General features: G+C 36.1%; 1 protein-coding gene across 4 annotated transcripts in view; it reads right to left on the reverse strand.

Moving 5' to 3' along the window:
* Positions 1–25913, reverse strand: part of THSD7A (thrombospondin type 1 domain containing 7A) — a 301960-nt gene that overhangs the window by 66937 nt on the left and 209110 nt on the right. For all 4 annotated transcript variants that reach the window (XM_074900347.1, XM_074900346.1, XM_074900343.1 and 1 more), the window contains exons 10-11: positions 12891–13082; positions 2654–2888 (exon numbers count right to left, since the gene is read on the reverse strand). In XM_074900347.1, the coding sequence (XP_074756448.1) occupies positions 2654–2888; positions 12891–13082 (427 nt within the window). The remainder of the gene's footprint in view (positions 1–2653; positions 2889–12890; positions 13083–25913) is intronic.

The raw sequence follows: 25913 nt of genomic DNA on the forward strand, positions 1-25913 counted from the left end.
GTATAAGCTGGCCGTGATTATGACAGAAACCAGAAAAGGGCTTGAAACTGCCAGATCAATGAGACTGAAAGAGTGTGTCAGAAGGGACAGAAAACCTCACTTGTTTTAGGAAGAGGCTTGATCAGCATACAAAGGGGATTATTGGACCGCCACATATGGGGCTCATTAACCCAGGTCATTTTCCCCATTCTGTGTTCCTATTTTTTCATCAAGGATAAACAACTCTACACTGCAATATTTGTTTTCAAAATGATGCAATAACTCTTGCAGAAGTATTGCAAATTCTTTAAAGTAATTTCAAAATTACTATTGCCCTAAAAGCACACAGACTGTAGACTGTCAGAGGAATATGGTAATGAGGTAAGAAAAATATCACTTCCTTGTTTTAGACCTTTTGGCTCATTACAGAAAAACATTGCTATGACTAGCTTTTCCTTTTGTGGCTGCTGGGCATCTGGGACCAGAGGGATGAGAGACCACTTTTATATTTGGATTGGATCAGCTGGTGAAGCTGAGCTTGCGCAAGGCATCTTTCTTGCTAGGCTGAAGGAAGCATTACACAGGTGAGTGTAATGGTTAACTTCCAAGAAAATGTGGTTTCCATGCTCAGTGGAGAACTATGCCTGTGCAGTGTGACAGGAGAAGCAGGGGAAAAGGGGAAGAAAAGTTGAGTTGCAGCTTTAGAGGAACATATTCTTCAGCAATAACACCTGCTAGTTCATGATTTCCATCAGTTGTCTCTGCATTTTTCTGTCAATTCACATAAAATTCTCAGAGTATGATACGTTACTGTGAATCAGCACTGACTTCTTGGTGCTCTCTTTAATGACATCTCCCCCCTTTCTCTTCCCTAAAATACCAGTGTGAAAGACCACGAAATATCCCAGCTGTAGCAGCACAAATCTCCATCACCTCTCTGTAAGCTCTCTCTACATTTTGAAGTCAAATTGTGCCTTGTTTCTATGTGATTCATAAAATCAGGTTATGTATACGTGGATGTATTATGGTCAGGTACACTTTAAAAAAAGATCTGCCACCCAATCACACATACTGACTACATTTTCAGAAATTTTCTCTAAGGTTAAAATTAAAAGTTTCTGAAAAGTATTGAACATCAGCCCACTAATGGCTTTTTTGTTGAAGAACAACAGAAATTATAAGCATACAAAAAAGTCTGGATTATACACATTCACTGTTTCACTGAGAACTTAATTTTTCAGCAGCACTGAACATTACAATTCCTCTTCAGATCCTTCGGCAAGGCAATTAGTTCAATTAGAATACTGTTTCTATCTTTTATATTGTTTGTATTTAGTATATACGGCTTAAAGCAAAGTATTGATTTTTTTGCAGTCCTTACTCAAGGTCAAATTAAACAGAAAAGATACAAGCTGAAATCTGTAACTTGTGAGGAAGATAAGGCAATAATATTGATTGTATCATACCACAGTAATCCTTTTTATTAAGGGGAGTTTAAAACAAGGTTCCTATTTACATTTTCATGTTAAATGTCTGGGTCTTTAAAAACGATTCAGTGATTTTAATGTGACAATTTGAAGGATCAACCAAGACTTTTTTTCACATTTCACGGGATTCATTTATGACACAATAAAACAGCCCTCCTCCCCAAAATTTAAGGTCAAATCAAAGGCAGAGACATTAACAGTAGATTTAAAAAGGAAGATAAATCATTAGAGGGTTTTTTTAAATGTAAAATGAGTACCAAATAAGATATAATGGTATAATGACTGAATAGAACAGCAACTTAATGCACATATACAACAATTTAGATTACTGAATGTGCTGGTATTATTCCCCATATTTCCATTTAAAGTAAATTAGGGATAAGTCTACTTGCTGAATAAAGCCACAAACATCAGGCACCGTGCAAATATTCAGTTCAAGAATAGCTGCCTCATGAACTTTTTAAATGACTGCTATCAGCTCTTCCAGCTTTGAATCTGTCCTGAGTGGGATATATTTACAGACTGCCAAACTGCACGAAGATATTATAAAATGCATTTTACTAGCAGCTAATCTGTATTTAACCCTGGCTATATATTCAACTGTAAAATTAAATCATTGAGCCAAAGGCATCTCTTAAAAAAACATGTATAGGGGACAAAGACCTCACAAAGGTTGTTAAACTGATGTTCAAACTAATGTTTCAAACTAATGCTCTGTCAGAGCTGCACCATGCTTCACCTCCTTCATCTGCTTCTGATAATATGCACTTACATGGGTTGTACTGTATTTAGATCCAAACCAGTACTTTTGCATGGGATTGCACTAATCCATATAGTACACCACTTGCTTGTAGATACCACAAGGATCTTGGAAATGGTACTGCACTGCACACCACAGACATACCCTAAGACTTTTATCTCGACTCAACCTGATGATGGCAAGGAGTCAGTTGGATTTAGTAGTCAGTCAGCTGTCAGCAGCTGTAAACATCAGCCATAAAAATCAATAGTAAGAAAGGTTTTATATATTCCTCCTGTAGCTTCAAGTTTTATAAAGATGAATTGTTCCCTCATGAGAACACAAAGAACAGAGTCTTTGTCTTTGCATGCAGTCATTGGTGATGTAAGTATCAAGCAGCAAAATCCAAAGATAATTACAGCATGAAGACATTTTTTAAGATCTTTACTTTTTTGGGCCCACTTGTCCCACGTTGACTCTAACACAGATGACCTTCCTTGTCTGCATCCCCACGGAACAGGTGGCCTCCCCGTTCCAGCTGGCAGAGGAGTTGAAAGCAGAGACAGACGTATCCTCTATGCACTGTCCCCATGGGCCGGTCTGCCAATGATACACAGTGCAAGAGTGTTCGTTACAGCTGCGTGTTTCCTGTAGTGCACTACTGTTTGGGCACTGTATTCCTCCTGGAACAGTAAAACAGGGCAAAAGTTCATGCAGTGGAAGGAAACGGAGTTTTATTTAAAAAAAAAAACAAGCCATAACCCACTCCGAAATCTTATCAGTTACATACTGTCACTTTGATTACATGAAAGAAACGTTCCTTTTTCCTCCTCTTCATATGCCCAGTGTTGACTTTGACAAACTTCAGCCAACAGACTACACAAAAATTCTATAACACACTAATGTGCTTGAATTAATTTACAGTCTTTTTATTTTGGGGTTCTCTAAAAGAGACTGTAAGAGATCACATAAGGAGGTATGAAGGCTCGAGGCAGAAAAAATGGTTAAATATTCTAGTTATGTATGTGAGAGATCACTGTTTATGTCTAATTCACAGATCAATTAAAAAGATTTTTGGAGCTCTTGTTCTAGCTCCCAGTGGATATTTTTCCATGTTACGTAATTACCAAAGAAGATGGCACAGCTGGCAATTTCAGGTCCAGATTGAAATAACAAAGGCTGTTGCACGTTAAGATTAAAATGCATTCATGTGTCAATAATTGTGAAGAAAAGCTCAGATAGTGCTCAGATATTTCTGTTGTGTCTGGTTTCAGATACTATGTTCAGTTTCTTATATTCAAACACTTCAAAGATAATCTGGCCTCCCAATCCTCCATGAGTAAAGAGGAGGTCTTTCCTCCTAGCCTTGATCACAGGCTACTAGATGTCTAGCCCTGTGAGTAGATAGCATGTCTGATAGACCTCTGGTGTTACTAGACACACAGAATCTAGATTTAAGAACTAATTTAAACACTCAAGGCCTACAGAGCAACAATTGGACTCCTATCTCCTAGTGATGGAAAGTCAAGGAAATTCTAAATAACATCTCAGTTTTTCCTAAAAGACAAGAACAGTAAGAAAGATGACTGAAAGAGGAGGTTTTTATTAGTTACTGCAGATGAGCCATACTTTTCTGTAAAAAGAAAAATGTGTGCTCACACCAAGCACATGTCAGAAAGCGTATTAGCCTTTATATCCCAACACTGAACTTTAGGTGGACCTCCTGCTCCACAGATATGCAAGAGGGTAGGGGTTTTAAGCACTCATTGTTGAAAGAATGAACTAAATGTAGAATGAAAGAAACAACTAAATGTAATCAAAGAAACCATGGATACTTCAAGTGCTCCAACACAAGTCAGTCAAGTGTCACAAGTGTGAAAATACTTTATATCCCAAGTTGCTTTTGTGCTATATCTGCAGCAAATGTAAGGAAAGGGCCATTCTAACAGAACCACAGGACAAAATCCAAATTCTCAAATTATTTCCATAGAGATATTTTAAACTTCTGACTTTGGGCTAAAAATATTGATGCAACCAAGCAACAGTAAACATCATATTAGCTGAGATGTCATGCCAAAGACTAGCTAATCTTAAATTTTGCAAAGGGGCATTAGAAAAACCTGAAAACGTGTGAATGTAATTAAACAATGACTGGAATTAAATTGTTTTTTGGCTCAGAATGGATGCAACTCAAGTGTATCAGAATTTCTTAAAATATATGTCAATAAGCAAAGCATCAAAACAAAATGTCATATGCATTTTCTTAAATAAACAAATGATAAAACAAAATTATGGTTATGTAATAACTTTCAGAAATATATTCAAGCACTTTCTTTCAGGAAATAAAAAAATCTTCTAGCTAACACCAGCAGATAGAAATATAAGCAAGGAAATTAGGAAAGTGTGTACATTTTGAAAAGAAAAAAAAAATCAAATATAGTAAAGCCACAAATTATTTGGCATGGGAGAGAAAATTATTCCACATGAGGAGTCTAGACATGCTTCCCCAGTACAAGGGTTACAAAAGGGAGAATTTAGAAGAGATAATAAAGGTTAATAGATTAATTATTTCCATCTGAAGTTAGCTCAAGAAGAAACACAAGGGAAATATTTAAGCAAATTCATAAATTAAAGAGGGTGTGTGTGGGAAGAAATGTTTCCCCAGGAATGGATGCCATAGCCACCAGTTCCTAAGGCATTTGAGAATAAAGTGACAACTTAGATTCAGTTTTGACAGCTATGCAAGAATGTATATTCAGGGAAAAAATGAGAGTGACATTGAGTTATAAATTAAAAACACTGGGGCATGAATGTCTGCAGCTCAGTGGGAATTCAGTTCTGTTCAGATTAAACCACTAGTTAAAAAACTGTGTAAAGAATAAACAAAATGTGAAAATAGTGTTACTGAAATATAAAACAACTATCACTAGTACCAAGTCTTTGTAATAATAAAAAATATACTGTTTATTTATAAATCAGTATGCCATTCTCTCCAGGAAAACAGCATTGCTTTGTGCTTTCTCAAATTAAAATAGGTACAGAAAAAGCAGGAGGACTTGGAAAACTGGCAGTTACAGATAACCTTAACAACATCTGTGTAGGGGTAACAAGATCAGGGCTGCTCAACTTTAAGAGCATTTCACTGACTGAGAACAGGCTTGACAAGAATATAAAAATTAATGCATATCATGGAAAAAATAAAATAGACATTAAGTTTTATCAGAATACATGAAAAGGGACATACCCTACTAAATAAATTTTATATAATATGTGATCAGATGACTGTAAATAACTGCTTGGCAGTACTAAAAATGATCATTTCAAGGTACAACAAACAGTTCAAGCTGAAGCATTTCTTTGTGGTTTTGGATACTTAAGCAAAGCACACTTGGCAATGAAAGGCTCGCCTTACAGAGGGACTGGCATATTGCTCATAAAATAGTAAAGATATGAGGGCAGTTTCCTTGAATGCTTTAAGAGAATTGTCATACGCTTAGATTGCTTTTCTGCCTGATTCAGAGCTGGTAATGGGTAAGACATCTCGCTCTAGGATATTCAAGGATTGGGTTTTATGTCTTTTTTTGTGACACTGTCTTGATAACTTCCAAATTTCAAAATGCTTAACATTTTTTAAAGCATTTAGTATCATTTTAATTAATCATTTTGTTATTGCTCATTTTACAAATGCATGAAATTTTATATATGCATTTCAAAACAGCTGGAATAAAGTTTGAGAAAACAGATGCAACTGAAGTGCCTCTTGTAATCTAGAAAGTGAGGTGTTACTCATTTCTTCATTGCTGTAGGAACAAGGTAGACATTATTCTAGGCAGCTGCACTTCCCAAAGACAGACATGATCAGTACATGCAGATCGCTGACATAAGATCAAAGACTGCCCTGTTGGTGCAGATCTCCTGTTCCAGTACTCCAAATGTTCACACTTCCTCACGTGGTGCGTATCACTTATACAAACCAAGCAGGCATGTCCTATATTACACAACAGGATGGGAATTAGGTGCATCCATGGGAGATGAGAGGTCTGTCCCCAAATCCTTTCTTAGATAGGATTTGAATCCCAGACTCCACTCTCCAGGCAGGCTGAATTGAGGGGCTCCTGAGCAAAAGGGGAAGCACAGCAACATCCTCTCCCCTGGCTCACCTTCACACACAGGTGCCAGGTCACTCTGCAAAGCCTAGCCTGAAAATTCAGGTTCCCCAGTTCCAAAACTAAGTGGGTTTTCTGATTCGTGTTTCAGCTGAAATCAATTTAAACTCATGAAAATCCCTGTCTTCTCCAAAACCGATCCTTTGGTAAATAAGCAATTTGCTGCAAAAACAATGACTCAATTCTATGCTTTCAAATTTAATTACCAAGCACTGTTATTTCAAGACAGGAAAATACAAAAATTTAAACCAAACAAATGCAACAAATGTAAGAGAAGTAAATACATTAAAAAGCCCTATGTATAACTCCTCCTTTTGCAACTATGAAGTCAAAGTGCACTGGAATTTTATCAGGAATAAAATTTTAAAGCGTATCAACCATAATTTGCCTAGAGTTGAGAAGAAATCATTTGATCCAGCTAGTCCTTACATGTTCAGCAAATCAACCCTGCAGATATGTGATAAGTATGAGTTATTGGCCCATGTCAAACAGAATACCTGATGAGATGGACAACTGATATTCTATACTAACTCAATGATGTTTAATAGTCTGTGATATGCGAGGTCACACTAAATAGTCCTTCTGGCATTATACTTTGCTGATCTATGGACATACAGTAGTCATAGTAAGATATTACCATGCATAGGCATCCCTGCTCTAAGAGAATATTTCAAACAAAATCATCCTTCACTCCTATTTTATTAAATTAAGCTTTTTAATATTTTTTTTTCCTTTGAATTTGACTTGTGGGGCTTTTTTAATTAATCTTTACTTTTCCAAACCCAGTGTCAGTCATCTTCTACTGATAAAACATGGAATGTATCCACAAGATTAGTGTTATGCTGTATGACACTGATTTAGCAATGTCAATCAACGCAGTGTATAATCAATGCAGAATCAATCTGCATATGTACTATTTACTAAAATATTAAGACTCATTTAGTACTTTTTATTCTCATGTCATGGCCTATGTAAAGTAGTCTCAAAAAAATTAACAGAAATATTAAACAGAAAATAAAACAAGAATATCCTATCTCTGTTGAATGTAGGGTTTGTTTGAGCTGTATAAGATGACTTTACTAGACTTAAGCAAAACAACCATATGATGTATCAGGTAACATCATTATGTCCTTTGCTGTCATTTTATATTTTGAGACAGTGACTTTCCTGAGTTTCTTACTGTACCATGAAGATGTATTTGACAGTGACACAAATGAGCTACCACTACAGGCAGGCTCACAGACAGGTAAATTTATAAATCACTTCACCTTTCAAACCTTCGAGCTGAGGACAATGATCTCAGAAAAGATACCAAAAAACAGTTATTGTGACACCGTTTTCCACATGGAGTCATCTCACAAATCACAGAATATCTTTATCTTGAGGAAAGAGACTCCTCTATTTCTCCACTGAATGCAGGTAAATAAACCCATCCCAGATATGCATAATCACACTGTGCTTGAGTATGGTGTGGTTACGCACTTCAGTGTATGGTTTGAACATATGGAAGAGGTGTCGTCCTGAATGAGGAAATGCTGATGAGAGGGCATATGGCTGAGTTCAGCTCCTGGCTCAAGCAGAAGTCCGTGTGGTGCTAGAGGAGCAATCATATTCCACATTTCACTAGAAAACTGTCTCTACTGCAATTTACATATGGCTTCAATTTTTTCCTGTGAAGCTCTTCTTGTCACCAAGGAATTATTGTAATACTACTGAGTTATTCCTATTCTAAGTCATCCCAGAAAATCGATTATACTGTGGCTGTTTCCTAGTGGCCAGTTATGCTAACTTGATGGTTTCCTCAAACCAAGTCAGCAGTGTAGATAGCTGGGAAGTAAGAAGAAATAAAAGGTCTTAATATGAAATGACATAGCTTTATCATGGAGAGTCACTAACAGGCAAAATGACAGAATATAGTATTTTTATTTCAAAAAGGACAGAAACAGGACAATCACAGGCAATACTTCGATAAGAAGTCACCTGAGAATCAGATAAAAGAACCCATTTCCTATGTATTTACAGATCCTCAAAAATTTCAGTAGGGTGTTAATGTTTAAGTACCCCAATGAACAAGAATTATGCACTTCAGTTATTCTGAGGGATTGCAATACTCCTTGTGTACGTAATGACTGCAATGCCTTCATGTTCCCAGGCACACTGAATTCTTCATGACTAGCAGGAGGAGGCGTGTGATCAAGGGCTCACAGTGATAAACCTGGACTCCTTATACCATTTTAGAAGAAAAGTTTAGTCTTATTCACTGATTGGCATCGAACTTGCACATTCTTTCATTAATTAATGTACAATCCTGATATCATTGGAATTGTATATATTTATGTACAATATATTTGTCCTGTTGTGATCTGAACAAAACCTCTCAAATGTCATGGCTATATTATACAGGAATTACTATGAAATGCCTTACCTAACCTGGTCTGTCTCTCACACCAACAGTTCAAGAAAAGGTTCAAAAATCCCAAAAGGAACACCTGTAGGACTGTTCACCTGAACAGAAACTGATAGGTGTTTTCAGAAGTCAGATTTAATGTGTAAATGGAATTACTGGTCTTACATTCAGGAGAATTGGGATTTTTAGTTATACATGATGTTTACAGAGTTTTCATTGACAATAATGTGCACTTTTATAAGCTCTGAATAGAACTGGAACTTGTTTCACAAAAAAGGTTCATGTGGAGCCTCCTTTTTATATCAGCAGAATACAGATGTTCAGTATCTGAACATATCTCCTAGAATATGGAGAAGGCTGAGGTAGTCAGTGACTCTTTTGCCTCAGTCTTCACCACCAGGGACTAAAGCCACACCGCCCAGGTCACAGAAGGCAAAGGTAGGGACTGGGAGAATGAAGAGCCCACTGTAGAAGATCAGATTCAAGACCACCTAAGAAACCTGAAGTTACACAAGTCCATGGGCCCTGATGAGATGCATCTGTGAGACCTGAGGGTGGATGAAGTTCCTAAGCCACTACCCATCATATCTGGGAAGTCATGGCAGTCCAGCAAATTGTGCCTGACAAGTCTGATGGCATTCTACGATGGGGTTACAGCATTGTTGGATAAGGGAAGAGCAACTGACATCATCTACGTGGACTTGTGCAAAACGTTTGACACTGTCCCACATGACATACTTGTCTCTAAATTGGAAAGACATGGATTTGATGGATGGAGCACTCAGAGGATGAGGAATTGGCTGGATGGTTGCACTCAAAGAGCTGTGGTCAATGGCTTGATGTCCAGGTGGTGAGTAGTGACAAGTGGCAATCCTCAGGGGTCGGTACTGGAACCAGCGCTGTTTAACATCTTTGTTGGTGACATGGGCAGTGGGATTGAGTGCACTCTCAGCAAGTTTGCTGATGACACCTGGTGAGGGAAGGGATGTGCCATCGAGAGGGACCTGGACAGGCTGGAGAGGTGGGACCGTGTGAACCTCATGAAGTTCAACAAGGCCAAGTGCAAGGTCCTGCACACGGGTCAGGGCAATCCCAAGCACAAATACAGGCTGGGTGGAGAATGGACTGAGAGCAGCCCTGAGGAGAAGGACTTGGGGGTGTTGGTTGATGAGAAGCTCAACATGACCCAGCAATGTGTGCTCACAACCCAGACAGCCAGCTGTATCCTGGGCCACATTAAAAGAAGCAAGGCCAGCAGGTCAAGGGAGGTGATTCTCCCCCCCTTCTCCGCTCTCGTGAGACCCCACCTGGAGTACTGTGTTCAGCTCTGGGGCGCCCAACATAAGAATGACATGGACCTGCTGGAGAGAGTCCAGAGGAGGCCACGAAGATGATGAGGGGGCTGGAGCACCTTCCTTATGAGGACAGGCTGAGAGAGTTGAGGTTGTTCAGCCTGGAGAAATCTCTGGGGAGACCTTATACCAGCCTTCCAGTACCTAAAGGAGGCTACAGGAAAGATAGGGAGGGACATTTTACAAGGGTATGTAGTGATAGGACAAGGGGGAATGGTTTAAAACTTGAAAGATGGTAGATTTAGATTAGATGGAAGGAATAAGTTTTTCACTGTGAGGTTGGTGAGACACTGGCACAGGTTTCCCAGAGAAGCTGTGGCTGCCCCCTCCCTGGCAGTGTTCCAGGCCAGGTTGGACGGGGCTGTGAGCAACCTGGTCTGGTGGGAGGTGTCCCTGCCCATGGCAGGGGGGGTGGAACTAGACGATCTTTAAGGTCCATTCCAACTCAAACTGTTCTATGATTCTATGAATATATTCTGTTCCCCCAGAACATAAAATGACCTCTCAGCACCAACTACAGAATCAGTGTTTTATGTTTTGGGAACACAGCTAATCTCTATCACACAATTATGGAGGTGAAAAGTCATTCAGCCATTTGTCATGCAGCAAATGACTAAAAGGCATAAGAGACATATGAGGAGAAAAGTGACAATAACTCTAATTTCAGTGAAACATAAAAAATAAAAGCTAAACTGATACATTTTGAATATATTACAAGCAAAAGTGAAAAGTACCTTCCAGGTAGGGTTGTAATGACAGGCTAATTCTTGGAAGGTTCTTTCGGTTTTTTTAAATATATTTTTATTCTCTGGAGTTTGTACAGAGTGCAGAGGAGCATGATCTTGAAGATTCCTGACAAAGATGTGAGTGAATTGCTATAACTAGGCAGACATATCCTTAAAAAAGGCACATAATAACCTCATAGTGGAGTAGTGGTAAAGATGCCAGTGTTCAAGCAAAGCTCAAGCACTTCAGAGTCTAGGTAATGAGTTAGCTTTCTCAGCAGTAGTTTAGGGATCTCTTCACTATTACCTGTGTGGTTTGAGACCTGTCAGTCTTTGTGATCACTCAGTGCTGTTTCTAATCATTGCACAACAGACATAAACAAAATTCACATACCTGAAATCCAGGCTATGCTTAACTGCTTTGCTGCATCTGCAGCCTTGTAAATTATCCTAAATTGTGTTAAGTATCAAAGTCAGAATAAAATGAGTACTTTTTAAAAAGAAGCACAAGAAAGTGGAATAATTTTCTAGAGTAATTTAGGTTTTTGCTTCTGTGGCATGCTTGTCAGGATGCTAAATTTCTGTCTCCGGTAAAACTGCATAAGCATATTGAAAATCTATTAACTTGACCTACATGGAAAAGCAAGAATCACACAAATATATGTTTATTTGAATTATCATATGAAAACATGGCTCTGTGTTTTCCTCAAAATTAGTTCATTTGACACACTATAAAAAAAGGGACAACATAAACCCAATTTTGTTTCTTATTTCAAGAGCATTTCTGCTTTGTTACATAGATCCATCTAAGTAATTTATTATTTGAATCACCCACCAAAATGAATGTAGTTCTGATTTCCTCTTCTAGCAAAGATCCCTTTCAGGGAAAAGGCTAAAAGTGTCTGCTCTGATATTTTTATTTTTATTTTTTTATTACAATTACCCAAATTCTGTCAAATACACAGTACACTTTTAACAATTAAGTTAACTGTGTTTGCAAGCAGAAAAGTGTTTTGCTACATGATGAAGCCCGCCCCTTTCTTTTTCCATTTCTCAAAATGGATATTCTGTTTCACTACTTCCATACCTTACAGCCTTCACTTTTCAGCTAAGTTTCATCTTAACTTGAAGTAATAAAATGCTTTACGGGTTTAAAGAAGAACTAAACCATGCACATAATCCTTTTATATTGAAGGCATTTAGCTTTACTGTCATTAATACACGTGTGTGAACATTTCCAAGAACTCTTCAGTGGCTGTGTCTCCGTGCTTCCAGTGTTGAACAAGGCATTTTACCAGTTGGACCCGTGCATACCTGATGTAGCCATTTTAGAACCATGTTACATATAGAATACACTTGCTCTATTACCCCCCAAAATACTTAAGAAAAAAACAAAAACAGTTATAGGAAGCATGGAAAATCATCAAAGAATAGACTTGAACCTATATCTAAAACCCCTTTCTTCTTCTCCTTTAATATTCCAGCTGTGTCTTCTCTTTGCATTTGCTGCAGACATTCCGCAAGGATCCTTTGCATGAACGGAAACCATTCATGGGGTAACATTTGTTACCAATTTGAGCTAAGAAGCTACAAAAGCCATTTGTTAGCATTTGAATACATTAAAAATCTCATCTTTTCAGTATTTATACTTCTATTCTTCCAAAGTGGACCTAAATTAGGGTTACTAACAATCCTCTATAAATATCTTTCACAGAGGTCTGCACAGGATAAAACATTTACATGGTTTAATTTTAATAGAAAATGAGAAACCCAAATATTTGAAATCAAAACAATAACATTGTGAAGAATAATAAAAAATAGCAAAATTAACTGAAGTAAACAAAATCTCATCTTCAAAACAGCTTTAGGCACCATGAGTAAATGTAGGATAAGCATTTAAATGATTTTTCTGTATTTAGAAAACCACAACTTCATCTAATAATTAGTTTCTGTCGATCAAGAAATTACTTTGACATTACAAAGACTGTCGAGAATTCACAATCAAACAAGAGTTTGCAAGAGCATGCGACCTTACCTTCACCTGCATATGCCAGAATGGAGCGGGCACGCATCTGCTTCCCTTCTGTGGTTTTGCCGGAGCAGGTGTGTGAGCAGGAGGACCATGCAGACCACATGCTGAGCACACAGTCCTTTGGGCATGGAGCTTCGCAGACAACCGGGATTGGGTAGATAGCATCTCTACACAGCTGTCTGTCAACCTCTTCTCCTGGGAAAGAAAAGGCCAGCAGTAGTCGATCATTTGTTAAATTAACTTAAAATGAGCAATCTAGTCCAGATGGGTGCACAAATAAATTAGATTCTCTTCTTCTATATAAACAAGATAAATAGATTTTTTATTAAAATGACTTGTCTCCTCTGCCTTGATTCTAGAAGAACATGGTTAATGCTAGTTTAATTTGATATTTTGCTGAAGTGAATGTCAGCCTGGGTGGTCATTAGGCTTTCATTTTGTTAATACATATCTGTTTCCACAGAAAATCCTAATGTGAGTAACAGAGAATATAACACACCTATGGAAAACTGTGTACATGAAAATGCACGTACAGTAATCACCTAGTCTTCATCCGCATTTGTGGGAGAAGGGGAAAAGTAGTCTAACTTACAGCTTAGCCAGTTTTATAATCCACAATTCATCCTCTGTATTGCAGGTATACATCAAAAGATGAAGAGAGTTGCAGTAACCTGCAGTCAGTGTGTTCTTTGGTTAGAAAGATCTTCATTTGTTAGCAAACCAGTAACACATCAACCTTTGTGTCATAGAAGTATAAAAAGATCTATGTATTCTGTTACATCAGTGTACCCATTTTATTATAATAAAAAAGATCCAGGCTGGTACAAATGGTTTCATGAAATACTAGCTAGTGTTTAAGTATCAGGGCTGCTTTTGTTTTCAGTAAGGAAACTGTGGGAGCACTGCATCTGAGAGCTGTCTGAACAGCACCCTAATCTCAAAGTAGTTAGTTTTGTAAGGTGACACATGATTTCCTGATCAAATCAGTTAATATCCATTAAGTGAGGAATGAACGAATGACCACATATTCTGAGGTCAGTAAGTCTCACTGACAGTGAACAAAAGCATCAGGATAAATCTTCACTTGGGAGCACATGATGGAAAAAATGAACTAAGGAGGAAGGGATTTGGATTCACTGTTTTAGAATTGTTATCACAAAAAAACAATTACAGAAACTGCTTGCAATGAAAAGCACCAGGAACTGAGCAGTATCCCAATATGTAATGCCAGTTTCAAGGAACTGAAAAAGTTGCATCTAAGAACACACTGGACTTCGGAGACCCTGTTAATCATGTACAATCAAGGCATGGAAAGAGCCAGTTTGTTTGTAAACTGGAAACCTTTTTTTGTTTTGGTTTGGTTTGGTTTGTTTGGTTGGTTGGTTTTTTTCATTTTCTGAAAAGCATAACATTTCAAAGCATCTGAATGCCTTTTCTGCTATATGATCCTTGCCGTACTAGGGCATAAAACCTTCTGTTGAATTATGATTCATCTACTGAAATGTTATTGAAGTGTATGTGATCTCAATAGGACTGAACAAGAGTGTCTATAGCACTTCACTTGCTATGATCCATTACATCAACCCTTTTTTTATTAGCTAATGTCAGCAAAACAGTGTCTCATGAAGATTTGCAATGAATATGTCTTCAATGCAACAAAACATTAGTTAGAAATAATCATTAAATACTCTATAATTTAATGATAAAGACATCAGCCAGTGTTAATAACTACCACCTGGATTCTGAAAAGCTAATTCAGTAAGAACTGTGAATGCTGTAAATGAAGCCCAAGATCTATAAACATTGCTTTACCCAGTTAAGTCTTTATTGCCTAACAGAATAATAATAAAATGAAGCAAACACTAATCTAAACAGAAACTAATTTTTGTCATTCAAGGTCTACAGTCTTCAAATCTCTCAGATAAGAATCTCTGATAAACTGAGTTCCTGAAAATAGGAGGTTCTTTAGTACTAGTGACATATCATGAGTCCCAGAACTATTAATGATCAAATTCTTTATAGAAGAGGAAAAGATGAGGGCCATCCATCCAATTTTATAACCCTTTAACCAGTATCAAATATTTTATTCATACAGAATCTTTAGGCACAACAGAACTGCAAACATCAATCTTCCTTGGCTCTGCAAGCCAGGGGAAGTCCTGCAGCTCATGCTTTTAAAATAGCCTAAAGTAGTCATAGTCATCTGAATTATAAAGACCTTTGAGATCAAGCCAGGCCCAATAGCTGTATTTTCCCATATTAAAAATACAAATTTGAGCTCTACCAAAGGCTTCATAGATCTCCCACATGAAGTTCTACTTCCCTCATTGGACTCAATTTTTGCATCAATTGCTTCTTATATCACAGGTCATCTCACCCTGACACCAATGCAGAAGGTATTCCTGCCTACTTCAGAATGGCTTGTGTTTGGGTTGAAAGACGAGATGGAGGAATAGACTGCAAACTTCTTTTCCAAAGAATAGAAAAAAAGCTAAAAAACCTTATTCTAAAATTATTCCATTTTCAGGTAAGAAGACTCAATAAAGTAAACCAGTGGGGACACTTTCACACTTTGCAAGAAATACTACTATTACAGTATAGTATGTCATAGTGTAAACATGCAACACAATCTTGAGTTTATTTATCACCTGTCAACTAAGGTGTCATTAACTTGAAACTCAGATAAATCTGGGGTCATGATGAGAAATTCTGTTAAATTAGTTTCAGTTCAAGTTTATATTTCAAACAAAAAAAAGCATTCATTCTCTCCCAAGATCAAAGCCTTCTTTTATCCTTTGCTTTTACAGAGAAAATATTATAAAAATATGTATTTTCCATATTAGCATTTAGTTTTTGTCAACTGTCCAATTCTTCTTATCTAATGAATTCAACAGCATAGAAATGTAGTTGGAAGGAATGTTTTATAATGGGTACTTATCTTCAGGGAAATATTTTATTTAGACTGAATAGTTTCTGACATTTCACTAATGGTTTTATGAACAACTTGACCTTTGTTGCCTTTCTCTTTAAAGTGCATTGTGTAGTCAGCTACCAGGAACCATTCAACCATAGGCTGGGAACAATGCCAATGTAAAGACTAAAGCCACTTAGAAAAAGTCCCATTTGAAAAAGTTTGTCATGTGTAGTCATATTTTATTTGAACTTCATAGGTATACATTTATGTTACACAAGAGTTTAAGAGAGAATTCAACTCAACTCAAAGGCCTCTGCCCTGAGTTACTTACACTCTAAGCAGCAGAATGACAAAAAGCAAAAAGAGTAAAACAGAAGATGACATTTCTATCAAGAAAACTCTTCACCATTTATCAGTTGATTTGTTCATTAAAATCTGGAATCTAGCAATAGTCCATGTTCAGAAACAGGGCCTATATAGTTGAATGGTATTTCTCTCACATAACAGATGCACATTTTGGGCTAAATTCTCCAAACCACACTGGAGGGAGTGACTGCATGTAGAAATGGAAGGAGACAAAAAAGGTTTTCTTTTTCAAGGATTTAAAATGTCAAAAAGTTTTTAAACCTTTGCTGGGGTTTTTAACAGATTTGTGTCATCAGTAAAGAGTGCCAAGGAGAGAGCCTTTCAAATCTAAATCTCTTCCTTGAACTGTTATGCTGGATCCAGCTAGACAATCAGCGAAGTGTGTCAATACATTAAAATGTCCTTGTGGCTGCCTTCTTAGTGTGAAGACCTTATAGTATGCTTGCACACACCAAAGCCACTAGTGAACTACTGAACTGCTTAATTGCTTTAAAATAAACAACCACCAAATGAACCAAGGAAAAAACCCCACCCCCCTACTGAATAGGCAAATTTTTACAGATTAGAGAGGTGAATAGCATGCAGGAGGAACTGGCTAACTGTTCACAAGTATCAAGTCTGTATTCGTATCACCATTCTTGTTTTATTACATTCACAAAGCAGGTATGGTCTGAAAACTTGGTCTAGATGCTCAAGGTTGGGCTAGGCTGCAGAAGACCTACATTCCGTGTTTAATGTAGTTAAATCACATCACTCCTTTGTGCTTTTGTTTACTCATTTGTAAAATGTGTCTGATATTTACATTTCTTGTAAAATGTTTTAAGATCTTTCCAGTGGAAAGCATTCCCAGAGCTGGTATCACTAGAGAGACATGGTAAGGAAACCCTCTTGCTTACTGTGCATTTTTTAATGTGATACATGCTTCAGTGCACAGTAAAAAATTGCTGTCAAATTCTGACCTGTAGTAAATGGAAAGGCAAGTGCTTAACAGAGGGTAAGTTTCTTTTAAAGCCTTAAAATGATCAGTAAAATCACTGCAAGATTCAATGAGGCTTAGAGAACAACTAAAAAAATAGCAACATAAAATAAAATTGCTGCTGGAGTCCTATGTAATAAGGCAGTGAACATGGTCTCAGTCCCATACCTAGAAAACAGCTATAGTCTCTGAAAGGCTGAACTATAACCTGATATTAACTAAGTAAAAAATTGACGATAAAATCACAATAAATGGGATCAAATCAAGAGACCGCTTTGAACATTAATACTGAACATTATTTTTTAAGTGCCTGGGTAAGCAGTAAAGGACAGGAATATCACATAGTGGTAAAACAAATCTTGCAGTTATATTTTAAAGTTCATAAAAGAAGTACTGACACCAACTGAGCCTAAATGCTAAAAATATAAACTTCAGACTCTGTATTGCTTAATTGAATGTGTTCAAATTTACTAGTATATCTGCAACTCTAAGAAAAAAATAAAAATAAGAAGGCTCAGTTATGCCAATAGTTTCTTTTTGTGGCTTCTGGTAGCCACATATAATAGTCTGCTTTTAAGTACAACAGACCACAGGAAAATACAGAGCATCATTCAACTGTTTTTGAAACTGCATATATAAAATGAGGATGTAAAAATACAAAAGGATGGACAAGACTGACAGTTCAGAGCACTGCATGATCTAGATGTAATGTTTATATATACTAGGGTATACTCTGTTGTATGTATGCCACTATATCAGTTATAGGCATCACCTCAGCTAATGACTTTCTTACCCATTTTCTTGTCTCCCTAGTGAAGCTAAAAAGAAGGCAGACAATGTGTCATCCAGTTGAAAACTGCTGGGCACCTGAAATACTCAGTAAGGCACACCAGAGCTCAATTTTTAAAGCACTTGGTGTTTATGGGTGAAAAAGAGGTGGTTATTATTTAACTGCCTTCAGTAATGCTTCTAAGCATAGAGGTGGAAGGAAAAAAATGCAGTTAGTTCACACAGTGTTAAAATTTGTGAGCTGTGCTGGTTGCCATTTACTGTTTCCTTCCTTCTCTGTATAGAAAAACAATCAGCAGGAAAGTATTTCACTGCCTCTTGTACGGGTTGTAAAGGCTGAAATGGCCAATGAGACTGTTCTTTATCTTGAATTCCCATGCAGTTTCCCATATACATTCCTCCCTTGTCAGTCTTCAAACATGTTGAACAACTTCCTCAGCCTTGCTGAGGAGCCAAAGTTGCTGTGTGGACTCTGCCCATTAAGAACAAAATATGCCTGTCTATATTCAAAACTTAGTAAAACCAGATCTGTGGTATGTGCTCAGATCTGTTTTTCATATGGAACTAACTTTCACCACTTTCTGTACTCAAAGTAGTAAAGCATATGCTCCTCCACTAAAAGGTTTGCATGTTACAATTTTCATTTTTTGTTGATATAAAAAGATAGTTTGACTAGAAGATGGGGAAATGCTTTAAAAAAAAAAATCGTACAATTCTGAAGTGTCTAAATGTATGTTTTAACTATAATTCCAGTTAGAAAATAACAAGAAAATATCAGTCTAAAATCTCATTGCCTCAAAGTTACAAGAACGTTACTACTAGACTGTAAGAACAGAGAAAAGCTTTAACGAATTTAACTGTCATTATTCTAAAGAAAATTTAAAAAGTCTTGAAGAAAACCACAGAAATAAGGGAAAACTTACAAACTGATCCACATTTGAAGTTTTATACTAGACTTTCATTAGTAATAACCTTATCTACACCCTACCAAATTAGTCTAACACAAAATGGGAAATTCATCACATTACAGAAAAGTTATTAAATTTATCAAAACCCATATATTTTTCAGAAGCTAGGACACCTTATTTCTGCTAATAAGCAGATAGTAATCAATCACCAGGATAAACTTACATTATCATTTTCCTTTTTAATACTATTGCATTTCTTTCAAATAATTAAGCAGTTACCAGTCCCCAAAATTCACTATAAAAGGAAAAATCCTGCCTGCCTAGCATGAACTGTCACAGCAAATTGACACTTCCTTCCAAACTACGGTCCTGCAGCAGTAGTATGGATTTTTCTTTCTTCAGTGATCAGAAGAGGTAGAGAACTATGTTGTGAACTATGCATAGGAAAAAATATACTCATAATACTCACTCAACTTCTGTCCTTTTGCATAATTATGCACTTATGATCTGCCTTCCTCAAACCTCCTAAATTTTCTTCACCTTTATCAGAACTGTTGATTAGATTCAGTCTCATACCATGACTGATTCTTTTTTTGGCAATTCTATTTGTTTTGTTGTTTGGTTGTGTTTTGTTTTCTTACACAAGAGAAACTCCCTGAGGAAAGCTGTCTTTCTCATAGCACATGTCTCTAATTAAAATGCATACACAACTGCAGAAGGCTGACCCAGATTTTTCAGTAGGAGAACTTAGAAGATAATCTTTGAAAACCTAATCAAATAAGCCACAGAAAGGGGAAACAGTAATATTTACATGCAATATATCATTTACCATCTTGTTTAACCCAACAATCTTAAGAGTATTTGGAGGAAAAAAAAAGCAGCATGGGCAACAGTATCTGACTGACAAACTAATTTTTGCTCTTGAATCTGTTCAATACTTGTATATAACACGTATTTTGATAGACATTAGGAAACTGTAAATGTTTTATTAATCCCAGCAGCCTTCATAACATCTTGACAGTGTTTATTCATATCTGCTCCAGAGATAAAGGCTGTCAACATAAGTGTTAAGGTTGGTAAAATATCAGTGTCCTTGAAAACAGTAGCAACACTATGTTACCTTATATGTAATTACTTTCAGTACCAGTTCCGAAATGACCAGTTGTCAAAAAATATCTCTGCATGAATTAGGTAGATAAATTTTCAACATTTTGAATAATTTTTAATCTCTCCAACTATTGTGCATAAAGAAACATTAACATACAATTTATATTCTCAATATATCCTATTTCATGAAGTTTTGCAACATACACAATGTGAAAAAATGGTGCATTCTTCCCTTATATTATTGTCAAGTGAAGTTTCTGCATTCATGCCTATTGCTTAGGTACCTAGCTGGTAGCTCCAAGTGTTAAATCAGTTGCTAATTCCCTAATCACATGCCTTTCTCTCAATTGCTTTTGCTAAGTAGCATTTGCATTTAATTAAGTACATCTTAATTAGTTGATGGTTAATATTCGTGAAGTAATTTACTTCTAAGAAGCCTAAGTAGAAATGGCACTGATTTCAATGAAGACAAATACACTAGTTTCTCACATCTGTTCATTATGCAAAAATAAAAGTTGGTCTAATAGTTTAATGATATGAAAACACTCTAAGATTGTAAACTGTTGGATTTGGTGATTTGTGTGTGAAAATTTACTGTGGTTTTAGTTTCAATGTAGAATTTCAAGTAGTATAATATCATAGAGTCTATTCCTTACTAAGAGAAAAATTATAAACATGATACTTAGGCTGCTTATTCAAAAAACCATCATGAGTCTCATAATCATGGATGGATTTTTTTTTTTAACTAGAAACTTGCTAGCACAAGCACATATACATTCATCTTATTTACACATTTACCATGACTGCACACACAAACCAGTGACATATAGAAAAGGCCACTGACTACTCCCCTTTTACTATGCAAATATAGGAAGACACAAATACCTTTTAAAATATAATTCTAAATTTTAAAATGTGGTTTAGGCTTTTTTTTTAGAGCCAGCATTTGCAAGGAAAAATAACTGATAATGGCAGGCACTACTAATATACAAATGCAAAATAGTTGGAGCTTAGAAATCCACAAATCCAGTGTTTCTCAAATGAAAACAATAGCAAGTCAACACACTTAAGAAAAAAACCATGACATTTAAAAGATTTTTCTATTCCTTAACGAGAGGAAACACCACATTTTACAAGGAATAACTTGATGACTATGTGCAATTTTCCTTATGTATTCATATTATGGGAAAACAAATTTTGACGAGTGGGGAGACAGTGTCTTCTAGAACTCCCACATTCATGCAGAAATCTAATTCCAAAAATAATACCGAAATGCTTCTGCTCCTTCTCTGTAACCAAAGCAGTAAATGCTACTACTACACCTGAGCTACAGCTTAAAGAGTAGCATGTGTTTGCTAACCTTCCTCACAGCACAGCACGCTAGCGACTATGTAGAAAGAATACAGTTGCAGGTGACCCCAGCAAGTGGTTTACAGGAAAGCTAAAAGATGTGACAGGCATTCTGCTACAGAGGTAAGACAGTTCTGGTTCCAAAATTTCTCCCGTCCTTCAGCTCATCTGAAGTTTCATTCACACAAATTTAAAGAAAAGTGAGTCACTGCTAAGAAATCTAGTTTGGTATTCCTTAATGTATCAGGTAAATGCAAGACTTTGCACCATACATGAAACAGTTACTGGAATTATCAAACATAGAATAACACTTCTTTGAAATAATTACAGAAATAAAGGGATAACTCTGAAACAAAATCGAAGAACTTATTTTAAAGATGTATATTTCCTTCTAAAATTGCTTCAGATAGGAAACATCTTTGCTTGTTCTTTGGATGTAATTGGTTAAAAATAATGAACTCACACCTTCAGATATGATATTAATGCCTTAATGCCTTGAGTAATCCCATTCTCATGTCTGGTAATAGAAAAATGTATGTACCTACATTTATATTAGAGTCATCTGTCAGAATTAGATACAGGAGATAGAGTCTAAAATTGTCAGAGGGAAATAAAATCAGGGAAAGGAATAGTATTTCTTTATCCAAAGAGTAGTTCCTCGGTGTAAAATGCAGTGTCACCTGTCACATATGTAGGAAGGCCAGATTAAACAACAGTATGAAAAAACAATGTTCCATAACTTTGTTAACTCAGAAATATACAGTAGCCCGAGGTATTTGACTGGGGAGAAACAAAAAAAATTTTTTTTTTCATTAAAGTGCAAACTTCTTATTTATGATCTAATTCTTGACTCAATGGAACTGAGGAAAGTGGAATAAATTGTTCTGCTCCTTTTGTCATCTTAACAAGAACTTGTAGTGGTACCTACTTTCAAACTTTAGCTCTTATTCCTTTATCCCCTCTCTTATTTTTCACTGTTCTTTGCTAGATTTACTCATATTAAAAAACTAAATTACATACCTTTCACCCAGGAAAATATGGGAAAAGGTTTTCCGATTCTCCCTGTACTTATTTACATAATTGTGGTAGTGGCAATGACAGCCACAGTATCAGTTCCCCCAAGCATGCAGCAATCACTTGGCTACCTGCAAAGCTCCCAATTAAAAAAACTAAATTAAAAGAATGTATGTACATGATGTCAGTTCACTATACACACAAAGGCACACTGGGGGTGTCTTATAGCACTAACTACAGCTTTAAAAGTAACACAGACTTTTTATCTTTGACACAACACTGTAAGTTACAGAGTGCATATTTTGTATTATGCATCAAAGACTAATGGAAAACACTTCTTTCAGATAATACCTTCTTTGACTTCTTACTACTTCTCATACCACTGAATATCCACCAGCATGAAAGAGGCTGTATCTGAACTACTGGTGATAATGTGAATATCACTGAAAAAGACATATCTAAATAGGAATACTGATGAATTAATCCAAATTAATTAAAATGGGACTTTGCAGGAGACTAGTTAAACTGTACTAACATTTTGTATGGCTATCCTTATTCAGAATGAAAGAGAAAATTCTTAATAAATAGAATTAAGGCCACCTTAATTCTGAATAAGAGGATTCACGAACATGTTTAACATAGTTTAACTAGTATTATTTTTGCAGTTAATTTGGACCAACTTTCCCAAGTGTCTCCATGCAGATAAGACAAAGTAAACAAAACACTGAAACATAATATGTCTTTAGCTGAAAATCTGCTGTACTTTAATTTTCTGTCATACTAGACTTGTACCACAAGAATAGTAGTCCAATTTCTAATAAAGAGCCCAACAGAGTACCTACACATTGCCTAACAACAGGAGTAAGATTTTCCCACTGCTTGACAGGTAGTTGAAGCATTTTCACGGTTCATTTGCTAATGTAGTCTTGCTGAGAATGATAAGGAACAGAGAATACAAGTGTATTGATCATAACCAAGCACAGTTGCCTTCTAGTGTCAAATAAGCCAATCAAACATCATCTTGATATGAAAGAAAAAGTAAGTTTGATGACAGGCTATGGTCCCATTGAGAATAAAATCAATATTAGTCATGGGACCAAGTGGGATCAATATGTCAGACCAATAGGCCATTTTAAGCAGAATATGGAAAGGAGGAGAAAAGTGCTGACAGAGCTATAAGGAAACAAGAAGACATAGTGAGAATCTGAAGGACGAGATCACTTGAAAATTCACAGTATATTTCTAAGAACACTCGGCAAAAATATCAGCTCACCTTAAAAAGATAGAGCTGATCTTAAGATCAAACGGACATTCTCATAAACTTTTCCCAATCAAGTCACAATTCACATAGTGACAAACAGATATAAAAGTATGACTTCAAAAGTAAAATTAAAAAATACTTTCTCCATTTGTTTGTAAAATGTTACAGAATCTCTATTGTGTTTAACAGTGGAATAAATTTTGACAGACTTTAGAAATATTGATAGTTATTTTGAACATTGGTAACAGTGGAATTTAAAATACATAGATCTGAAAATGCAACATGTATCTATTTCAGCATTGCAATATGTCTTCTTGTTTGTTTAGAAAACAAGATGTTTTATTAATCACTGGGAATTATATAACTTTTTTTTTCACTACTGAGTATTCTCATCAATTTTTTAAATTCATCAGATATGGACAAGCAGAGTGCTGTAGCCTTTAAAAATATTTCACAGGCATTTTATTGTAACTACTATTTTAGGCATTTCCTCCTCCCCTCCAATAAGCTCAAAAATAAGTGGAGAACAAGTCTGGACAGGGCAACGGAATATCAAACTAGTTCTATTAGAAATAATAATTCTGATGTACTGACCTGAACTAGGTAAACATTCAAGGATATGAATTAGCAATGGAGGCATTAAAATATAAAATAATAGGCAACACTACAAAAAAGAGTAGCATGAAAACAATGTGACAGCTCCACTATTGTCAGTAGAACAACAGTGCTTGCCACAGTCAATCTTTTAAACAACTCCCTACACTGAGGGTACTAATCTGCATATTTTAAACAGCTACCTTAATGGACTGGTTTTCAAGAAACACTAAATATCCACAACTTTCATGCACTTCAGGCTTCTCATTTTCTCCATAAATATGAGTTTGGGAGGATAACTTTATAAATCTAAGCTCAGAAGTTCACAAAGTTGTATCATAAATTGATTCATAAATACTCCAGCACTGCAGTTTCATCACCAAGTACTTTCTTAGAATTTGGCCACCAACATTTTAATGTTATTTCTATCTCTAATGAAAGAGCATAATCCACAGTGGAAGAGAATGATGAATGGCATGCAGCTGACAGAATATTAGATGAACATTTCAGTTTGTCAATTATCAAATATTTCACAACTATACAGTGAATTTGCAGCAAATTTACAACTATGCATTCACAAATATCTGTGATACCTCTTGCCACACAAATATACCTGTAACTCAAAAGGGGGTTCAAGAGAATAAGAAAAATTATTTTATATAGTAAAAGATGATTGCAAACATTTTCTTTGCATTATTTATCCAGCTGCAGCTAGTAAAGAGTTGTCACTCTATATGTAATCTGACAGCTCAATTCAATCACAGTTAAAACACAGGACCCAAGAGGTGTAAAAGAGATCACTGCCAGTGTCATGTTTACACATTTCTGAGAAATGTTTTTATAATTAATTTCATGGATGCTTCTGTCTGTGTCCTACTACTGGCAGATAAAATGCAGTCTTTGGAGAACATCTTTTTATCCATCTTGCAATGAATATCTTCTCATCATTACAAGTGGAAGGCAAAGCACGCCTTCAGGGAGCTCAGACTGGGAATTAATCTTGTCTTTTGGAAACATTTTCATAACTGATTCCTCTCTAGAAGACTAAAACTAATTCATCCTTTTGACTTTTCCTTTCTCCTGGCCTCTCAGTATATAGATTCAGAGAAAGAGCTCTTAGGAAAGCAACCAGAGGTAAATACCTATACCTTATAAACCTATGCTAAATTAAGGAAATAAAATAACTTTTTCACACAACAAAACCAAAAGTATCAGGAACATACCTGCAGGTATAGGGACATTATAACTTTTCTACTTTGATAATAAGTTATACAAGCCAACGTCCTAAAGCCACATAAATCTGTCAGATTTCACAGCAGATTTGCACCTACTCAGAGAAATCATCTGTACCCTGGAAATAAGGTTCCCCTCCCCTACTAGGACATCACTGGTTTTCTAGATGCCTCCCACAAGATTTAAGCTGCTTCTAGATAGCATTATTCTTCTTTTTTCCCTCTTAAAAAAGAAGGAAAAAAAATCCAGTCTGAGACATTCAGAGCAATAGATTTAATGTAGTTTCTAATCAGTATCTTTTCTCTAGAAAACACTAATGCAGCAATTTGCTATTTATAAAATAATATCAGTACCAACAAAGGATGTCTCAAATCAGTGAAATTAAAACCAAATATCTTATAACTCTTAGGGCAAGATTTAAATAGCTATTCCATAAATTATCCCCAAAATTATGTCAAGAAACCAAACAGCAAATGCCAGAATTAAAGTTGCCTTTGTATAATGCATTTTTTTA

The sequence above is a fragment of the Athene noctua genome, chromosome 2, assembly GCF_965140245.1.
Source record: "Athene noctua chromosome 2, bAthNoc1.hap1.1, whole genome shotgun sequence".
Classification (NCBI taxonomy): domain Eukaryota; kingdom Metazoa; phylum Chordata; class Aves; order Strigiformes; family Strigidae; genus Athene; species Athene noctua.